At 45.9% G+C, this 20,764-nt stretch overlaps 1 protein-coding gene across 1 annotated transcript in view; it reads right to left on the bottom strand.

Annotated features, from left to right (window-relative positions):
* LOC139411634 (protein unc-13 homolog C-like) overlaps positions 1–20,764 on the bottom strand; it is a 223,348-nt gene that overhangs the window by 162,962 nt on the left and 39,622 nt on the right. The window contains exons 8-10 of the mRNA XM_071158229.1: positions 16,870–17,089; positions 13,378–13,605; positions 4,090–4,231 (exon numbers count right to left, since the gene is read on the bottom strand). Of these exons, the coding sequence (XP_071014330.1) occupies positions 4,090–4,231; positions 13,378–13,605; positions 16,870–17,089 (590 nt within the window). The remainder of the gene's footprint in view (positions 1–4,089; positions 4,232–13,377; positions 13,606–16,869; positions 17,090–20,764) is intronic.

Raw genomic sequence — 20,764 nt, 5'->3', positions numbered from 1 at the left:
GTTCAGGATGCTGGATGATCCTCCTCTCTTTTATCATCAAAACAAAAACAACAACAATGTGTTCAGGATGCTGGATGATCCTCCTCTCTTTTATCATCAAAACAAAAACAACAACAATGTGTTCAGGATGCTGGATGATCCTCCTCTCTTTTATCATCAAAACAAAAACAACAACAATGTGTTCAGGATGCTGGATGATCCTCCTCTCTTTTATCATCAAAACAAAAACAACAACAATGTGTTCAGGATGCTGGATGATCCTCCTCTCTTTTATCATCAAAACAAAAACAACAACAATGTGTTCAGGATGCTGGATGATCCTCCTCTCTTTTATCATCAAAACAAAAACAACAACAATGTGTTCAGGATGCTGGATGATCCTCCTCTCTTTTATCATCAAAACAAAAACAACAACAATGTGTTCAGGATGCTGGATGATCCTCCTCTCTTTTATCATCAAAACAAAAACAACAACAATGTGTTCAGGATGCTGGATGATCCTCCTCTCTTTTATCATCAAAACAAAAACAACAACAATGTGTTCAGGATGCTGGATGATCCTCCTCTCTTTTATCATCAAAACAAAAACAACAACAATGTGTTCAGGATGCTGGATGATCCTCCTCTCTTTTATCATCAAAACAAAAACAACAACAATGTGTTCAGGATGCTGGATGATCCTCCTCTCTTTTATCATCAAAACAAAAACAACAACAATGTGTTCAGGATGCTGGATGATCCTCCTCTCTTTTATCATCAAAACAAAAACAACAACAATGTGTTCAGGATGCTGGATGATCCTCCTCTCTTTTATCATCAAAACAAAAACAACAACAATGTGTTCAGGATGCTGGATGATCCTCCTCTCTTTTATCATCAAAACAAAAACAACAACAATGTGTTCAGGATGCTGGATGATCCTCCTCTCTTTTATCATCAAAACAAAAACAACAACAATGTGTTCAGGATGCTGGATGATCCTCCTCTCTTTTATCATCAAAACAAAAACAACAACAATGTGTTCAGGATGCTGGATGATCCTCCTCTCTTTTATCATCAAAACAAAAACAACAACAATGTGTTCAGGATGCTGGATGATCCTCCTCTCTTTTATCATCAAAACAAAAACAACAACAATGTTTTCAGGATGCTGGATGATCCTCCTCTCTTTTATCATCAAAACAAAAACAACAACAATGTGTTCAGGATGCTGGATGATCCTCCTCTCTTTTATCATCAAAACAAAAACAACAACAATGTGTTCAGGATGCTGAATGATCCTCCTCTCTTTTATCATCAAAACAAAAACAACAACAATGTGTTCAGGATGCTGGATGATCCTCCTCTCTTTTATCATCAAAACAAAAACAACAACAATGTGTTCAGGATGCTGGATGATCCTCCTCTCTTTTATCATCAAAACAAAAACAACAACAATGTGTTCAGGATGCTGGATGATCCTCCTCTCTTTTATCATCAAAACAAAAACAACAACAATGTGTTCAGGATGCTGGATGATCCTCCTCTCTTTTATCATCAAAACAAAAACAACAACAATGTGTTCAGGATGCTGGATGATCCTCCTCTCTTTTATCATCAAAACAAAAACAACAACAATGTGTTCAGGATGCTGGATGATCCTCCTCTCTTTTATCATCAAAACAAAAACAACAACAATGTGTTCAGGATGCTGGATGATCCTCCTCTCTTTTATCATCAAAACAAAAACAACAACAATGTGTTCAGGATGCTGGATGATCCTCCTCTCTTTTATCATCAAAACAAAAACAACAACAATGTGTTCAGGATGCTGGATGATCCTCCTCTCTTTTATCATCAAAACAAAAACAACAACAATGTGTTCAGGATGCTGGATGATCCTCCTCTCTTTTATCATCAAAACAAAAACAACAACAATGTGTTCAGGATGCTGGATGATCCTCCTCTCTTTTATCATCAAAACAAAAACAACAACAATGTGTTCAGGATGCTGGATGATCCTCCTCTCTTTTATCATCAAAACAAAAACAACAACAATGTGTTCAGGATGCTGGATGATCCTCCTCTCTTTTATCATCAAAACAAAAACAACAACAATGTGTTCAGGATGATGGATGATCCTCCTCTCTTTTATCATCAAAACAAAAACAACAACAATGTGTTCAGGATGCTGGATGATCCTCCTCTCTTTTATCATCAAAACAAAAACAACAACAATGTGTTCAGGATGCTGGATGATCCTCCTCTCTTTTATCATCAAAACAAAAACAACAACAATGTGTTCAGGATGCTGGATGATCCTCCTCTCTTTTATCATCAAAACAAAAACAACAACAATTGCGGCTGTGGTGAACAATGGTGCTGTTCAACCTGACGCGTATTTCAGCCTGAAGTCCATATAGGATACTGCAGATACTGTGATATATTTATACAACAACAGGATCTACTGGCTTTAGAACAGACTCCTTAAGTCTCATGACATTTATGTGAAATGTGTCGTGCTATACTGTTGTTTTACAGAAAGCCATATTCCAGTGTTCTAGGTTGTGTTAGATAATATCATTAGTTCTCGGTTCTCTGTGTACCTTAAATCAACATGATCAACATCACAATCAACATGACAGTCTGTCACCACTCAGAGTTCAGAGTTCAGACTCACAGTGAGCCAGATTAAAACCATAATACCTTCTCTAATGACACCATGGGTCAATCTCTACGTAGCACAACAGCACTACACATCATCAAAAGTTCCCTCTCCATTTTAGAAGTTGTTGTTTATTTAACAAGGGCCTGAGCTAACATGGGTTAGCTTCATAATACTTTCAGTAAACTCAAACAAAGCTGTACACTCAAAGCTGGGGGTGAAATGAAGCTTGGCATTCAGGCCAAAGAGTTCAATATTGGTTTCATCAGGTCAGAGAATCTTGTTTCTCATGGCCTGAGATTCCTTTAGGTGCCTTTTGGAAAACTCCAATCGGGCTGTCATGTGTCTTTTACTGAGGAGTGGCTTCTGTCTGGCCTCTACCATAAAGGCCTGATTGGTGGAGTGCTGCAGAGATGGTTGTCCTTCTGGAAGGTTCTCTCATCTCCACAGAGGATCTCTGGAGCACTGTCAGAGGGACCATCGGGTTCTTGGTCACCTCCCTGACCAAGGCCCTTCTCCCCAGATTGCTCAGTTTGGCCGGGCTGCCAGCTCTAGGAAGAGTCTTGGTGGTTCCAAACCTTTTCCATTTAAGAATGAGGGAGGCCACCTTCAATGCTGCAGAAATGTTTTGGGACCCTTCCCCAGATCTGTGTCTGACAAGCACTGTCAACTGTGGGATTTTACATAGACAGGTGTGTGCCTTTCCAAATCATGTCCAATCAATTGAATTTACCACAAGTGGACTCCAATCAAGTTGTAGAAACATCTCACTGATCAATGGAAACAGGATGCACCTGAGCTCAATTCTGGGTATCATAACAAAGGTTCTGAATACTTATGTAAAGAAGGTATTTCTGTTCTTTATTTTTAATAAATGTGCAAACATTTATAAAAACCTGTTTTTCCTTTATCATTATGTGGTATTGTGTGTAGATTGATGAGGAAAAACATTTATTTAATCCATTTTAGAATAAGGCTGTAACGTAACAAAAGTTGGAAAAAGTCGAGGGGTCTGAATACTTTCCAAATGCACTGTAGATGATATTCATGTCAATAACACATTTTTCAGTGAAATGCATTTGATTTATTGTCCATCTCCTCTCCCCTCATTTGTTGGTGTGGTAGGTTCTACATGTCTGTGATAACAATGTCTGCTGGAGTGTTTGTATTACAGCTGAAGAAGGTAGCCCTGTCTGAGCCAGAATGGCCCCTAGGGTAGGAGCATACCTCCTGTTTCTGTAGCCTGAGGCAGTCTTTATGTATACCACCTGGACAGGTGCATATATTTTATCTATGGGTGGTCCCAGCGGGAATCAAACCAACGGGTTGCAGGTGCCATGCTCTACCGACTAAGCCACGAAGGACCACGTCTATAATACAGCCTGTAGTACACTGGCTTAGGTTGTAGTAATGTTGTAGCAGTGATATACTATGTTCATACTCACAAGAAGAACTTCTCATCCCAGACAGGGTTGAGGTTCCCAAAGATGGTCTTGGTACGCCGTTTGGTCTTCCCTACCTGGACAGTCACATAGGGGTCACTGGAACCTGTCTTATCCTTGGCCTGCAGACCCTGGGCACACATCACTGGAGAGGAGAGAGGGGGAGGCAGGGAGAGATGGGGGAATAGAGGGAGGCAGAGGAAGACAGAGGAAGGTAGGGGAAGACAGAGGAAGACAGAGGATGATGGGAGAGACAAGCGAGAAAGACAGGGGAAGGCAGGGGAGACAGGGAAGGCAGAGGAAGACAGGGGAGACAGGGGAGACACAGAAGACAGGGGAGACAAGGGGAGACAAGGGAGGGGAGACAAGGGAGACAGGGAAGACAGCGGAAGACAGGGGAGACAGGGGAGACGGGGGGAGACAAGGGAGACAGGGAAGACAGAAGAAGACAGAGGAAAATAAGGGAGACAGGGAAGACAGAGGAAGACAGAGGAAGACAAGGGAAACAGGGGGAGACAAGGGAGACAGGGAAGACAGAGGAATACAGAGGAAGACAAGGGAGACAGGGAAGGCAGAGGAAGACAAGGGAGACAGGGGAGATGGGAAGACAGGGGGAGACAAGGGAGACAGGGGAGACATGGGAAGACAGGGGGAGACAAGGGAGACAGGGGAGACAGGGGAGACAGGGGAGTCAGGGAAGACAGAGGAAGACAGGGGAGACAGGGAAGACAGGGAAGACAGAGGAAGACAGGGGAGACACAGAAGACAGAGGAAGACAGGGGAAGACAGGGGAGACACAGAAGACAGGGGAGACAGGGGAGTCACAGAAGACAGGGGGAGACAAGGGAGACAGGGAAGACAGGGGATGACGTGGGAGACATGGGAAGATAGGGGAATGCAGGGGCGACAGGGGAGACAGGGGAGACAGGAGAGACAGGAGAGACCGGGAAGGCAGAGAAAGAGAGGAAGACAAGGGGAGACAGGGGAAAGCAGGGGAAGACCGGAAAATACAAGGGGAGACAGTGGAAGTAGGGGGGAGACAGAAATAACAACAGTAAGACTTAAGAGGCTTTTGTTCCAGTCCAGCACAAATATACAGTATAATATACATATTAAAATATATGTAACACGTAAAGCCTGCAGGTTTATAGCTGTATTACTTGTTATGCACTAGTATGAGCCTTGTCCTATGTCTAATGTACGTATAGGTGCCATAGCCATGTAAACGTGTCTCCAGTATAGCCAATCTTGGGGAAGCAGTGAATATCTGCCTCGCCAACAGACAGATACCTAATAGAGACCAGTCCACCACCATCGCACATGACCATGCACAAGCACACACACACACACACACACACACACACACACACACACACACACACACACACACACACACTACATTTAAATATATTTGTATTTTATTTAGCAGGGTTCTCTTATCCAAAGCGACTTACGTTAATCTTAATAAGATAACTTGTTGAGACAACCACATATCACAGTCTTTGTAAATACATTGTTCCTCAATAAAGAAGTTATCAGCAGAGTCAGTGCAAGTAGGAAAAAATAAGTTGTGTTTTATTTTATGGGGGAATAAGACTGAGATGTCTCATTAAAGATACAGCACTTAAAGATGCACTCCTGAACATCTGTCATTTCAGCCAGCAGTTTTGAAAGTGGTTTTCACGAGCCAAAACAGGTCCCTGTTTCTTGTGTATTACATCATCCAACTGTGTACTACGTCATCCAATTGTGTCCTACGTCATCAATTTTGTGTGATGTGTTAAAGGTGGAATATGCAGAAATCACTCTTCTATTTCCTGGTTGCTAAAATTCTAATAGTTTGGCTAAGTTTATGTGATAAAACAAGCAATTGTTACAAAACAAGCAATTCTTGAATACAGTAATACATTAGAAACACCTTATTTTTACAAGACCTAAACTGAATTTTTAAAATGTTTTATTTCACCTTTATTTAACCAGGTAAGCTAGTTGAGAACAATTCTCATTTACAACTGCAACCTGGCCAAGAAAAAGCACAGCAGTGCGACAGAAACAACAACACAGAGTTACACATGGGAAAAAAAAGTGTACAGTCAATAACACAATAGAAAAATAGTCTACATACAGTGTGCGCAAATGGCATGAGGTGGTAAGGCAATAAATAGGCCATAGTAGCAAAGTAATTACAATATAGCAGATTAACACTGGAGTGATGGATGAGCTGATGATGGTGTGTAAGTAGTGATACTGGTGTGCAAAAGAGCAGCAAAGTAAATAAAAACATTATGGGGATGAGGTAGGTAGAATGGGTCGGCTATTTACAGATGGACTATGTACAGCTGCAGCGATTGGTTAGCTGCTCAGATATCTGATGTTTAAAGTTAGTGAGGGAAATGTAAGTCTCCAGCTTCAGCAATATTTGCAATTCGTTCCAGTCACTGGCAGCAAAGAACTGGAAGGAAAGGCGGCCAAAGGAGGTGTTGGCTTTGGCGATGACCAGTGAGATATACCTGCTGGAGCGAGTGCTACGGGTGGGTGTTGTTATTGTGACCAGTGAGCTGAGATAAGGCGGAGCTTTACCTAGCATAGACTTCTAGATGACCTGGAGCCAGGGGGTCTGGCAACGAAAATGTAGCGAGGGCCAGCCGACTAGAGCATACAGGTCGCAGTGGTGGGTGGTATAAGGGGCTTTGGTAACAAAACGGATGGCACTGTGATAGACTACATCCAATTTGCTGAGTAGAGTATTGGAAGCAATTTTGTAGATGACATCGCCGAAGTCAAGGATCGGTAGGATAATAGAAATCCGATTCTAGATTTGATTTTGGATTGGAGATGTTTGATATGAGTCTGGAAGGAGAGTTTACAGTCTAGCCAGACACCTAGGTATTTGTAGTTGTTCACGTATTCTAGGTCAGAACCGTCCAGAGTAGTGATGCTAGTCGGGCGGGCGGATGCGGGCAGCGAACGGTTGAAAAGCATGCATTTGGTTTTACTAGAGCAGTTGGAGGCAACGGAAGGAGTGTTGTATGGCATTGAAGCTCGTCTGGAGGTTAGTTAACACAGTGTCCAAAAAGGGGCAAGATGTATACAGAATGGTGTGGTCTGCGTAGAGGTGGATCAGGGAATCACAAGCAGCAAGAGCAACATTGTTGATATTTACAGAGAAAAGAGTCAGCCTGAGAATTGAACCCTGTGGTACCCCCATAGCGACTCCCAGAGGATCGGACAACAGGCCCTCCGATTTGACACACTGAACTCTGTCTGCGAAGTAGTTGGTGAACCAGGCGAGGCAGTCATTTGAGAAACCAAAGCTATTGAGTCTGCCGATAAGAATACGGTAATTGACCGAGTCGAAAGCCTTGGCCAGGTTGATGAAGCCTGCTGCACAGGCTTTCGAAGAATTTAGAAAGGCAGGGCAGGGTGGATATAGGTCTATAACAGTTTGGGTTTAGTGTCACCCCCTTTGAAGAGGGTTGCAGCAATGGCGGAAAATAATTTTAGAAAGAGAGTGTCCAGATTGTCTAGCCCAGCTGATTTGTACGGGTCCAGGTTTTGCAGCTCTTTCAGAACATATGCTATCTGGATTTGGGTGAAGGAGAAGCTGGGGAGGCTCGGGCAAGTAGCTGCGGGGGGTGCAGAGCTGATGGCCGGGGTTGGGGTAGCCAGGAGGAAAGCATGTCCAGCCAGTGAATCCAGGTGAAAGCTATGATCCCTTATTGATGTCACTTGTTAAATCCTCTTCAATCAGTGTAGATGAAGGGGAGATGACAGGTTAAATAAGGAGTTGTAAGCCTCGAGCCAATTGAGACATGGATTGTGTATGTGTTCTATTCAGAGGGTGAATATCTAAGTGCCTTTGAACGGGGTATTGTAGTAAGTGCCCGACTCACTGGTTTGAGTGTGTCAAGAACTGCAATGCTGCTGGGTTTTTCACACTCAACAGTTTCCCGTGTGTATCAAGAACGGTTCACCACCCAAAGGACATCCAGCCAACTTGACACAACTGTGGAAAGCTTTGGAGTCAACATGGGCCACCATCCCTGTGGAATGCTTTTGACACCTTGTAGAGTCCATGCCCCTATGAATTGAGGCTGTTCTGAAGGCAAAACGGGGTGCAACTCAATATTTGGAAGGTGTTTCCTAATGTTTTGTACACAGTGTATAGTTTAGAGAATCATTGTACCATCTACAGTGCCTTGCGAAAGTATTCGGCCCCCTTGAACTTTGCGACCTTTTGCCACATTTCAGGCTTCAAACATAAAGATATAAAACTGTATTTTTTTGTGAAGAATCAACAACAAGTGGGACACAATCATGAAGTGGAACGACATTTATTGGATATTTCAAACTTTTTTAACAAATCAAAAACTGAAAAATTGGGCGTGCAAAATTATTCAGCCCCCTTAAGTTAATACTTTGTAGCGCCACCTTTTGCTGCGATTACAGCTGTAAGTCGCTTGGGGTATGTCTCTATCAGTTTTGCACATCGAGAGACTGACATTTTTTCCCATTCATCCTTGCAAAACAGCTCGAGCTCAGTGAGGTTGGATGGAGAGCATTTGTGAACAGCAGTTTTCAGTTCTTTCCACAGATTCTCGATTGGATTCAGGTCTGGACTTTGACTTTGGCCATTCTAACACCTGGATATGTTTATTTTTGAACCATTCCATTGTAGATTTTGCTTTATGTTTTGGATCATTGTCTTGTTGGAAGACAAATCTCTGTCCCAGTCTCAGGTCTTTTGCAGACTCCATCAGGTTTTCTTCCAGAATGGTCCTGTATTTGGCTCCATCCATCTTCCCATCAATTTTAACCATCTTCCCTGTCCCTGCTGAAGAAAAGCAGGCCCAAACCATGATGCTGCCACCACCATGTTTGACAGTGGGGATGGTGTGTTCAGGGTGATGAGCTGTGTTGCTTTTACGCCAAACATAACGTTTTGCATTGTTGCCAAAAAGTTCAATTTTGGTTTCATCTGACCAGAGCACCTTCTTCCACATGTTTGGTGTGTCTCCCAAAGGTGGCTTGTGGCAAACTTTAAACAACACTTTTTATGGATATCTTTAAGAAATGGCTTTCTTCTTGCCACTCTTCCATAAAGGCCAGATTTGTGCAATATATGACTGATTGTTGTCCTATGGACAGAGTCTCCCACCTCAGCTGTAGATCTCTGCAGTTCATCCAGAGTGATCATAGGCCTCTTGGCTGCATCTCTGATCAGTCTTCTCCTTGTATGAGCTGAAAGTTTAGAGGGACGGCCAGGTCTTGGTAGATTGGCAGTGGTCTGATACTCCTTCCATTTCAATATTATCGCTTGCACAGTGCTCCTTGGGATGTTTAAAGCTTGGGAAATCTTTTTGTATCCAAATCCGGCTTTAAACTTCTTCACAACAGTATCTCGGACCTGCCTGGTGTGTTCCTTGTTCTTCATGATGCTCTCTGCGCTTTTAACGGACCTCTGAGACTATCACAGTGCAGGTGCATTTATACGGAGACTTGATTACACACAGGTGGATTGTATTTATCATCATTAGTCATTTAGGTCAACATTGGATCATTCAGATCCTCACTGAACTTCTGGAGAGAGTTTGCTGCACTGAAAGTAAAGGGGCTGAATAATTTTGCACGCCCAATTTTTCAGTTTTTGATTTGTTAAAAATGTTTGAAATATCCAATAAATGTCGTTCCACTTCATGATTGTGTCCCACTTGTTGTTGATTCTTCACAAAAATACAGTTTTATATCTTTATGTTTGAAGCCTGAAATGTGGCAAAAGGTCGCAAAGTTCAAGGGGGCCGAATACTTTCGCAAGGCACTGTACATCTCTGTTAAACGTGTTTTCAATAACCCCAAATATAGTTTTTCAGCTGTTTGAAGCTGGTGTACAAAACCGATAGTAAAAGATGCAAACACTAAGACTTAAGAACAGGAAGCATAGAATCTCTGCACATAGAACAGATCTACCGCGTCTTATATTTGCCTTCAATAAGAATGACAGATCTATAACTCACATTTTTATGTGAATTTGGTCAGGTCGGCCAAAAAGTTACATATTATAGCTTTAAGACTTTTGCCATATCTGTGATATGTTGCATCTTCAACTTGACATTTGTCTTATATTTTTATTTAATCCCAGCCCCCGTGGGAGGCCTTTTGCCTTTTAGTAGGCCGTCATTGTAAATAATAATTTGTTCTTAACTGACTTGCCAAGTAAAATAAAGGTTAAATAGAAAACTTTTTTTTTTAAATGCCCTAGCCAGACCATATCAACAACAGCAACTTGCTGAAAGACAAAATATACTTAGGTTAGCTACTCTTGCAGAGACTGTTTGTCTTCCCAGGCTATGGATGAGGCACACACACACACACACACACACACACACACACACACACACACAAACACACACACACACACACACACACACACACACACACACACACACACACACACAGACACACACCCTCACCAACACAGACAAACAACCTATACCCCATTAACAGCTCCCCCCATACACCCTGCTCCACACACCCTGCTCCACACACCCTTAACCATCCATTTCAGACAGGAAGTAGTATTTCCCAGCCCCATAAAAGGTAAAAGGACACTGGGCATTAAATATGTATGAGTGACACTCTGTATTATTCATGGTACATAACTCCCCCAGCCAGCCCCTCTGCTGTCACTGACAGAGACTGGTTGGCCGGGCTCTCAAAGACACCACAAATGAGAAGCTACAGCCTCGTGTTGCCCCCGGCAGCAAGAACTACAATACAATGAGAGAGAGCGGGGAGAGGGGATGAGAGGGAGAGAGCGAGGGGATACAGGGGATAGACAGAGATAGGGAAGAAATGGCAGAGAGAGAGTGAAAAGGGAGAAAAGGGGGCGAGAGAGAGGGGTAGCAGAGAGAGAGAGGGTGATGTGGAAAGGGAGAGGGAGGAGTGGAAAGGGAGAAAAGGGGGAGAGAGAGAGGGGTAGCGGAGAGAGAGAGCGTGATGTGGAAAGGGAGAGGGAGGAGTGGAAAGGGAGAAAAGGGGGAGAGAAGGAGGGATAGTGGAGAGAGAGAGGGTGATGTGGAAAGGGAGAGGGAGGAGTGGAAAGGGAGAAAAGGGGGAGAGAGAGAGGGGTAGCGGAGAGAGAGAGGGTGATGTCGAAAGGGAGAGGGAGGAGTGGAAAGGGAGAAAAGGGGGAGAGAGAGAGGGGTAGCGGAGAGAGAGAGGGTGATGTCGAAAGGGAGAGGGAGAAGTGGAAAGGGAGAAAATGGGGAGAGAAGGAGGGGTAGCGGAGAGAGAGAGGGTGATGTGGAAAGGGAGAGGGAGGAGTGGAAAGGGAGAAAAGGGGGAGAGAAGGAGGGGTAGTGGAGAGAGAGAGGGTGATGTGGAAAGGGAGAGGGAGGAGTGGAAAGGGAGAAAAGGGGGAGAGAGAGAGGGGTAGCGGAGAGAGAGAGGGTGATGTGGAAAGGGAGAGGGAGGAGTGGAAAGGGAGAAAAGGGGGAGAGAGAGGGGTAGCGGAGAGAGAGGGGTAGCGGAGAGAGAGTGGGTGATGTCGAAAGGGAGAGGGAGGAGTGGAAAGGGAGAAAAGGGGGAGAGAGAGAGGGGTAGCGGAGAGAGAGAGCGTGATGTGGAAAGGGAGAGGGAGGAGTGGAAAGGGAGAAAAGGGGGAGAGAGAGGGGTAGCGGAGAGAGAGTGGGTGATGTCGAAAGGGAGAGGGAGGAGTGGAAAGGAAGAAAAGGGGGAGAGAGAGAGGGGTAGCGGAGAGAGAGAGGGTGATGTGGAAAGGGAGAGGGAGGAGTGGAAAGGGAGAAAAGGGGGAGAGAGAAAAGGGTAGCGGAGAGAGAGAGGGTGATGTGGAAAGGGAGAGGGAGGAGTGAAAAGAGGTGGAAAGAATAGAAAGAGGCAGAGAACGACAACTACAGAGCTGAGTGATGGAGAGAAAAAGAGAGAGAGGGGGAGAGAGAGAGAGAAAGAGACAGATAGAGAGAGGGGGAGAGATATAGAGAGTGAGAGTGGTAAGGGTGGAAATATGGAAAAAAAGCAGTGATGGAGAGAGGGAGTTTATTAAGTATACTGTATTCTCCTTCCTATAGCAGTCTATACAAATCCACTGATCCAGGGCTGGGATGTAGCAGTTAGCTGATGCAGAACATTCACATCTCACGGCTGCCTATCTATCTACCGCCAAAGTGCTACACAATCAATGTGTGTCTGTGTTCATCAAATGAATACATAAATAAAGAGTCAATAAGCCGGTTCTAAAACAGGACGTTGGATAAGGCCATAGAGATAGATGGGAGCGGGAGGCAGTTTTTCTCTCAGTCTCAGTCTCTTGGGGATTGATTGACACACACAAGGAATGGCAGTAATTCAATCTGGGCAATAATATAGCTCAGCTCAGCCCAACCTGGTGTAATTTAGCCCAGAGGAACTGTATGCTCTAGTCGCACCGCTGCAAGGTAATACACACACACATCACCTATAGGGCGGAGCACAGAATCAGCCACAGTGGTGTATCGCCCTTCCAGGCGGTTCCCTCTAGGATGTTCCCTCCAGTCTAGCCTGCTTGGCTAGGGGCGAGGGCTTAGTTCTTAGTGTTGGTACTACTAACCTGTGATGTTGATCTTGGTTGACCACTAGGAGGTTCCCTCCAGTATAGCCTGCTTGGCTAGGGGCGAGGGCTTAGTTCTTAGTGTTGGTACTACTAACCTGTGATGTTGATCTTGGTGGACCACTAGGAGGTTCCCTCCAGTATAGCCTGCTTGGCTAGGGGCGAGGGCTTAGTTCTTAGTGTTGGTACTACTAACCTGTGATGTTGATCTTGGTGGACCACTAGGAGGTTCCCTCCAGTCTAGCCTGCTTGGCTAGGGGCGAGGGCTTAGTTCTTAGTGTTGGTACTACTAACCTGTGATGTTGATCTTGGTGGACCACTAGGAGGTTCCCTCCAGTCTAGCCTGCTTGGCTAGGGGCGAGGGCTTAGTCCTTAGTGTTGGTACTACAAAACAGTGATGTTGATCTTGGTGGACCACTAGGAGGTTCCCTCCAGTATAGCCTGCTTGGCTAGGGGCGAGGGCTTAGTTCTTAGTGTTGGTACTACTAACCTGTGATGTTGACCTTGGTGAACCAATAGGAGGTTCCCTCCAGTCTAGCCTGCTTGGCTAGGGGCGAGGGCTTAGTTCTTAGTGTTGGTACTACTAACCTGTGATGTTGATCTTGGTGGACCACTAGGAGGTTCCCTCCAGTCTAGCCTGCTTGGCTAGGGGCGAGGGCTTAGTTCTTAGTGTTGGTACTACTAACCTGTGATGTTGATCTTGGCGGACCACTTGGAGGTTCCCTCCAGCACTGCTTGCTTGGCGGTCTTCAGGTGTCCAGTGAAGTCCTCTTTAGAGATCCCAAACATCTCCTGGATGACCTCAAACACCTCAGGCCGGTTCTTCTCCCTGATCTTCATCCTCTCCTTCATGGCCATGATAATGTTCAGGGTCTTGTCCTCAGCGCCATGCTTAGAACTCTTCTCCACCGCCCCTAGAACACCACACACACACACACACACACACACACACACACACACACACACACACACACACACACACACACACACACACACACACACACACACACTGTCAGGTGATATCCGATTTTAAGTACCTTGGCATCATACTTGATTCCAACCTCTCTTTTAAAAAGCATGAGAAAAAGGTAATTCAAATAACCAAATTCAACCTAGCTAATTTCCGATTTATACTAAATTGTTTGACTACAGAGGTAGCAAAACTGTACTTCAAATCTATGATACTCCCCCACTTAACATACTGCTTGACTAGTTGGGCCCAAGCTTGCTGTACAACATTAAAACCTATTCAGTCTGTCTACAAACAGGCTCTCAAAGTGCTTGATAGGAAGCCCAATAGCCATCATCATTGTCACATCCTTAGAAAGCATGAGCTCTTGAGTTGGGAAAATCTTGTGCAATACACCGCATGTCTTGTTTTCAAGATCCTTAATGGCCTGGCTCCCCCTCCACTCATAATTTTTGTTAAACAGAAAACCCAGACATATGGCAGCAGATCCACAAGGTCTGTCATGAGAGGTGACTGTATAGTTCCCCTAAGGAAAAGCACCTTTAGTAAATCTGCATTCTCTGTGAGACATGTGCTTCCCATGTCTGGAATACACTGCCATCAGACACACATAACTGCACCACATATCACACTTTCACAAAATGCTTGAAGACATGGCTAAAGGTCAATCAGATTTGTGAACATGGTCCCTAGCTGTGTGTTGCCGCTTTCCATGTTGTCTGTTGTCTGTAGCTTGTGAGGTGTGGAAACACTTGGTTGCTTTTATGAATTTTGTCTTGCTGCTTTTTGTTTTATGTTGCTCTGTCTGTATGCTACGTCTTGCTTGTCCTATGTTGCTATGTCTTGCTTGTTCTATGCTGCTATTGTCTATATTGTAATTGTTTTTAATAACCTGCCCAGGGACTGCGGTTGAAAATTAGCCGGCTGGCTAAAACCGGCACTTTTACTGAAACGTTGATTAATGTGCACTGTCCCTGTAAAAATAAAAATAAATAAACTAAATAAACACACACACACACACACACACACACACACACACAATTACAAATTAGGATACAGCATTGTGCCTAGAACTCTTGTCCACTTGTCCTCTGGCCCATCTATCAAACACACAGATAACTTTCTCCCATGCTCTTTGTGGTCTCTATCTCTCTTTCTCTACCTTTCTCTTTGGGTATCTTGTCCCTAGAACACAATGGGAAGCAGTTGTTGTAGGAGGAGAATGTTACAAATACTGTCTGTGATTAGAATACAGTTAGAAGCATCCTTTATTCTGTGTGTTTGTGTGTGTGAGTAAGGGGTAGGGGTTAGAAAGACCTTGGCTACGGCCTATCTCTCAAACACACACTTCTGCTTTCTCATCATGCTTTTATTGGACCCTCCCTCTCCCCTCTCTCCCCTTCCTCCCTCTCCCCTCTCTCCCCTCTCTCCCCTCCTTCCCTCTCCCCTCTCTCCCCTCCCTCCCTCTCCCCTCTCTCACCTCTCTCCCCTCCCTCTCCCCTCCCTCCCTCCCCTCTCTCCCTCCTTCTCTCCTCTCTCCCCTCCCTCCTTCTCCCCTCCCTCCCTCCCTCCCTCTCCCCTCTCTCCCTCTCCCCTCCCTCCTTCTCCCCTTCCTCCCTCTCCCCTCTCTCCCCTCTCTCCCCTCCCTCCCTCTCCCCTCTCTCCCCTTCCTCCCTCCCCTCTCTCCCTCTCCCCTCCCCCCTTCTCCCCTCCCTCCCTCTCCCCTCGCTCCCCTCCCTCCCTCCCTCTCCCCTATCTCCCCTCTCTCCCCTCCCTCCCTCCCTCTCCCCTCCCTCTCCCCTCCCTCCTTCTCCCCTCCCTCCCTCTCCCCTCCCTCCCTCTCCCCTCTCTCCCCTCCCTCCCTCCCTCTCCCCTCTCTCCCCTCTCTCCTCTCTCCCCTCCCTCCCTCTCTCCCTCCCTCCCTCCCTCTCCCCTCCCTCTCCCCTCTCTCCCCTCCCTCCTTCTCCCCTCCATCCCTCTCCCCTCCCTCCCTCCCTCCCTCCCTCCCTCCCTCCCTCCCTCCCTCCCTCTCTCCCCCTCCCTCTCCCCTCTCTCCCCTCCCTCCCTCTCCCCTCTCTCCCCTCCCTCCCTCTCCCCTCTCTCTCCTCCCTCTCCCCTCTCTCTCCTCCCTCCCTCTCCCCTCTCACCCCTCCCTCTCCCCTCTCTCCCCTCCCTCCCTCTCCCTTCTCTCTCCTCCCTCCCTCTCCCCTCTCTCCCCTCCCTCCCTCTCCCCTCTCTCCCCTCCCTCCCTCTCTTTTTCACCCCTTCTCTCTCCTCCTCTAATCGAGTTATGTCATCTTTGGCGAGGTCATGAACTGCGATTGAAATCAAATTAAACATGAATCATCATTTGAATAAAACACTATGTATGCGTCCCAAATTACACTGTTTTCCCTACATAGGGCAGTACTAAAAGTAATGCAGTACTAAAAGTAGTGCACTATGTAGGGAATAGAGTGCCATTCGGGACGCACACAGAGAGTTATATCATTCAGAGTGGAGCTAATCCAGTTACAGAGAGTGACGGTCCTGGGGCTAACGTGTCACACATCTACTGTCATCCAATCATAAAACACTAGGATAAACCTCTAGATACTACACAAAACATGACCTGCTACTGTAGAACAGAGGGAATCAGTTTAAATAAACATTACAGTAGCAAGATGGAGAGGGTGTGGGTGTGTTCTAGTGCAAACACAAACACGTTTGAGAGCTAGCTACACTTCAAAGCAGGCTGGGAGGCAGAGAGTAATGTCATACTGAGAGTCAGAGGAGACACCCTCCCTGTAAGGCAGGAGACAACACACACACACACACACACACACACACACACACACACACACACACACACACACACACACACACACACATGGCAGCTTGTGTATGCTATATGGAGTAAAATGTCCAATGGTGCTGCAGTAAACAAACACACAAGCTGTAAAAGCAAACATCTGCGATTTAGCACCACTGAAGTGGACAGTGCTCACATAGCTAGATATAACTCTCCCCTTGTTGCTTTGAATCCGTAACCACATATGAATGCATATTCTCTCTCTGTATGTGTGTGTGTGTGTGTGTGTGTGTGTGTGTGTGTGTGTGTGTGTGTGTGTGTGTGTGTGTGTGTGTGTGTGTGTGTGTGTGTGTGTGTGTGTGTGTGTGTGTGTGTGTGTGTGTGTGTGTGTGTGTGTGTGTGAGTGTATTTCCTTACTCTGCAGGCAGTCGGCGTTGAGTAGATCCTGACACTTCTCGTGGCATTTGACACCACACTCAGAGCAGCGCATACCCTGCCTGGCGATGCCCCACAGCAGGCCCTCACACTCGTGGCAGTAGGTTGGGGCGGTGGCCGTCCACACCTCAAAGTTATGAGGCGTCGTAGACGAGATGGGATAGATCAACGCCTGCAACGTCTTCCTAAACACGTGCAGTTTCTGGAGAGGAGGAGAGAGGGTGGAGAGGAGAGGAGAAGCAGGCGGAGGAGGGAGAAAGAGGGTGAGAGGAGAGGAGAAAAGGGTGGAGGAGGGAAAGAGAGGGGAGAGAAGAGAAGAGGGCGGAGGAGGGAAAGAGAGGGGAGAGGAGAAGAGGGCAGAGGAGGGAGAGAGGGGGGAGAGGAGAGGAGAAGAGGGCAGAGAAGGGAAAGAGAGGGGGAGAGGAGAGGAGAAGAGGGCAGAGGGGGGAGAGGAGAGGAGAAGAGGGCAGAGAAGGGAAAGAGAGGGGGAGAGGAGAGGAGAAGAGGGCAGAGGGGGGAGAGGAGAGGAGAAGAGGGCAGAGGAGGGAGAGAGGGGGAGAGGAGAGGAGAAGGGGCGGAGGAGGGAAAGAGAGGGGAGAGGAAAAGAGGGCAGAGGAGGGAGAGAGGGGGAGAGGAGAGGAGAAGAGGGCAGAGAAGGGAAAGAAAGGGGGGAGAGGAGAGGAGAAGAGGGCAGAGGAGGGAGAGAGGGGGAGAGGTGAGGAGAAGAGGGCAGAGGATGGAAAGAGAGAGGGGGGAGGAGAGGAGAAGAGGGCAGAGGAGGGAGAGAGGGGGAGAGGAGAAGAGGGCAGAGGAGGGAAAGAGAGGGGAGAGGAGAAGAGGGCAGAGGAAGGAGAGAGGGTGGAGAGGAGAGGAGAAGAGGGCAGAGGATGGAGAGAGGGGGAGAGGAGAAGAGGGCAGAGGAGGGAAAGAGAGGGGAGAGAAGAGGGCAGAGGAAGGAGAGAGGGGGAGAGGAGAGGAGAAGAGGGCAGAGGAGGGAAAGAGAGGGGAGAGAATAGGGCAGAGGAGGGAGAGAGGGGGGAGAGGAGAGGAGAAGAGGGCAGAGAAGGGAAAGAGAGGGGGGAGAGGAGAGGAGAAGAGGGCAGAGGAGGGAGAATGAGAGGGGGGAGAGGAGAGGAGAAGAGGGCAGAGGAGGGAGAAAGAGAGGATAAGAGAGAGACAGAAGGATAAAAATAGAGAAGAAAGAAGAGGGAAGAAAGAAAGTAGGTGGGAGTGAGAAGTCAGATTTCAGATTATAAAACAGACACAGAAACACACACACACCCCTAGAGGTAAAGGGAGAAGGTCTTAAGGCCAGAGGTCACTGTAAAGGTCAAGTGTCCTCAGGGTCAGTCCAGTCTCATTAAAACCTAAATGAGCTATAGCACTGTGTTGCTTTAAACCCCATCGCTATAGGCTACCGTCTAATATGATAATAATGGCTGTGTCCACAATACTAAATTCCCCTTATAGTGTACATTATGCTTACCACACACAGCTTTAGGCTGCTTTTTAACACTATCCTATGCTCCATATAGTGCACTACAAGTAGTGTGTATTATGCTGACCCTACACTGCTATAGGCTACTTTCTAATAAGGCTACTTTCCCAACAAGATCTCACGGTTTGACCAATTTTACTTCAGATTCTGACGTTTGTCCACATTTCTTCAAACATCAAATTTAAAAGTTGCTCCAAACATCAAAATTCTAGGTGTTTTGGACCCTGGGTTGCTCCTCCTGATATTCCTAACTGACTTGCCTAGTTAAATAGAGGCTAAATAAAGAAGTTAAATAGAAGCAGCACACCGGGTTGCACCACTGCTGTCACCGGTGCCTGGCGGCTGGTTAAGTTTAGGTATTAATTCCTAATGGTTAAGTTAATAAGGGTTATGATTTGGGGTTCAAACAAAAACAACTAAAACGAGTGTCTATCAACGGGATTGGACAAGCGACCCTCGGAGCCAGAGCACTTGCCTTACGTCTATCCGCCACCCCTGTCTACAACGCCCTTGCAAAACCAAAGCCTACTTGATGGTAATAGTGCTCACCGTTGCCCCTAGTGGCCGGTTTTGAAGGCATGTCCTGGGTACATGGACAGACTTCAGATTTCTAAGTGGCTCTTGAGCCACCAGGCTGACTTTTCAGTCCATAATGATATGCTAATCTCCACAATGTACACTCCAAGTAATGTGCATTATGCTGAACCTCTACAGCCATAGGCAACTTTCTAATAGTTGCTATGTGTCCATATTAACCATATGAACCATATTCTCCGTGTGGTGCACAGTATATAGGGGCAAGGGTGTCATTCCATTATTAGTATTGAAAGAGTATCCTTTAGCTAAGTGGCTCGATGACACCAGTGTGTTTTATTACTGCACAACTCAACCATGTTCTACCAGAAATCAAAGAGTAAAGGAACAATGTATCAGCTAACACCAGGAACACATGGTTGTATATATCAACCAAGCATTGCATGCCATTCCATGCCATAGCCTCAGCCTTACTACTACAGCCACACAAACACCCTGTTTTGAATGAGTGTGAGTTGATTTGGGTTTGTTTATTGATTGGCTATATTAAATGTATATTCCTGTGTCTTTCACTGCTGATAGGTGGAGAGGTTAGACATATGAATGGCCCTAGTCCACCATGTGTCCCACAGACTATCAATCAGGCTCACACAATCGCACACACACTCATGGACGCATGCACGAGCGAGCACACACACACACAGCGCCACCTCTAGCCTTTTGGGGGCTCTAACCGAGATTTGGCTTTACATTTTTGTAATTTAGTAGACGCGCTTATTCAGAGTGACCTACAGTTTGGACATTCATCTTAAGATAGCTAGGTGGGACAACCACATATCACAGGCATAGTAAGTAGACTTTTCCTCAATAAAGTAGCTTTCAGCAAAGTCAGAGCTAGAAGGGGGAGGGGGATCAAGTGGAAGTGTTGGTTCAGGAAAGTTTACAAATTTAGTTTACAAGTTTACAAATGCTTTTCAGTTGACAGTACTCAAACAATGTGACGCGATGTGTGCTCTAAACAACTATTGGCTAGTTATTCTGTATTTAAATAAACGTGCGGGGTATCGGTTGAGCCTGCTGTAATGATTGGATTAGAACAAGCCGCTCTCCCTCTGCTCTCATTTCCCCAGACCGACAAGCGCGGCTGTTTCCCTCACTTACCTTCCCTTCTCCATACATCGTGTGTCAATCAGAATCCATAGCTAGTCATTGTTGTTCCATCTAGTTCAGTCTCGTCGACTTTGCTGAGGCCATATGGTTGTTTTTATCTGACTACTGGGCGTTGTTTAGTAGGCCTACTTTGTCTGTGTTGTATAGTAGGCCTACTTTGTCTGTGTTGTTTAGTAGGCCTACTTTGTCTGTGTTGTTTAGTAGGCCTACTTTGTTTGTGTTGTTTAGTAGGCCTACTTTGTCTGTGTTGTTTAGTAGGCCTACTTTGTCTGTGTTGTTTAGTAGGCCTACTTTGTCTGTGTTGTTTAGTAGGCCTACTTTGTCTGTGTTGTTTATTAGATCTACTTTGTCTGTGTTGTTTAGTAGACCTACTTTGTCTGTGTTGTTTAGTAGGCCTACTTTGTCTGTATTGTTTAGTAGGCCTACTTTGTCTGTGTTGTTTAGTAGGCCTACTAAACAACACAGACAAAGTAGGCCTACTAAACAACACAGACAAAGTAGTTGCTATAATTGCTATAATTATTTATTCTCCTCCACATGTGTACCGAGCGACAGGTCATTAGAAAATAAAATTACAAATCTAGATTGTTTTTTTATTGTACAAATGTTGAGGCATAAGTGTCGGGAGAGAAGTGTTGCTCCTCTCGAAGGTGAAACAATAGATGGGCCAAGTGA

Source organism: Oncorhynchus clarkii, chromosome 6, assembly GCF_045791955.1.
Source record: "Oncorhynchus clarkii lewisi isolate Uvic-CL-2024 chromosome 6, UVic_Ocla_1.0, whole genome shotgun sequence".
Taxonomy (NCBI): domain Eukaryota; kingdom Metazoa; phylum Chordata; class Actinopteri; order Salmoniformes; family Salmonidae; genus Oncorhynchus; species Oncorhynchus clarkii.
This window is presented reverse-complemented; position numbering and strand designations above follow the sequence as displayed.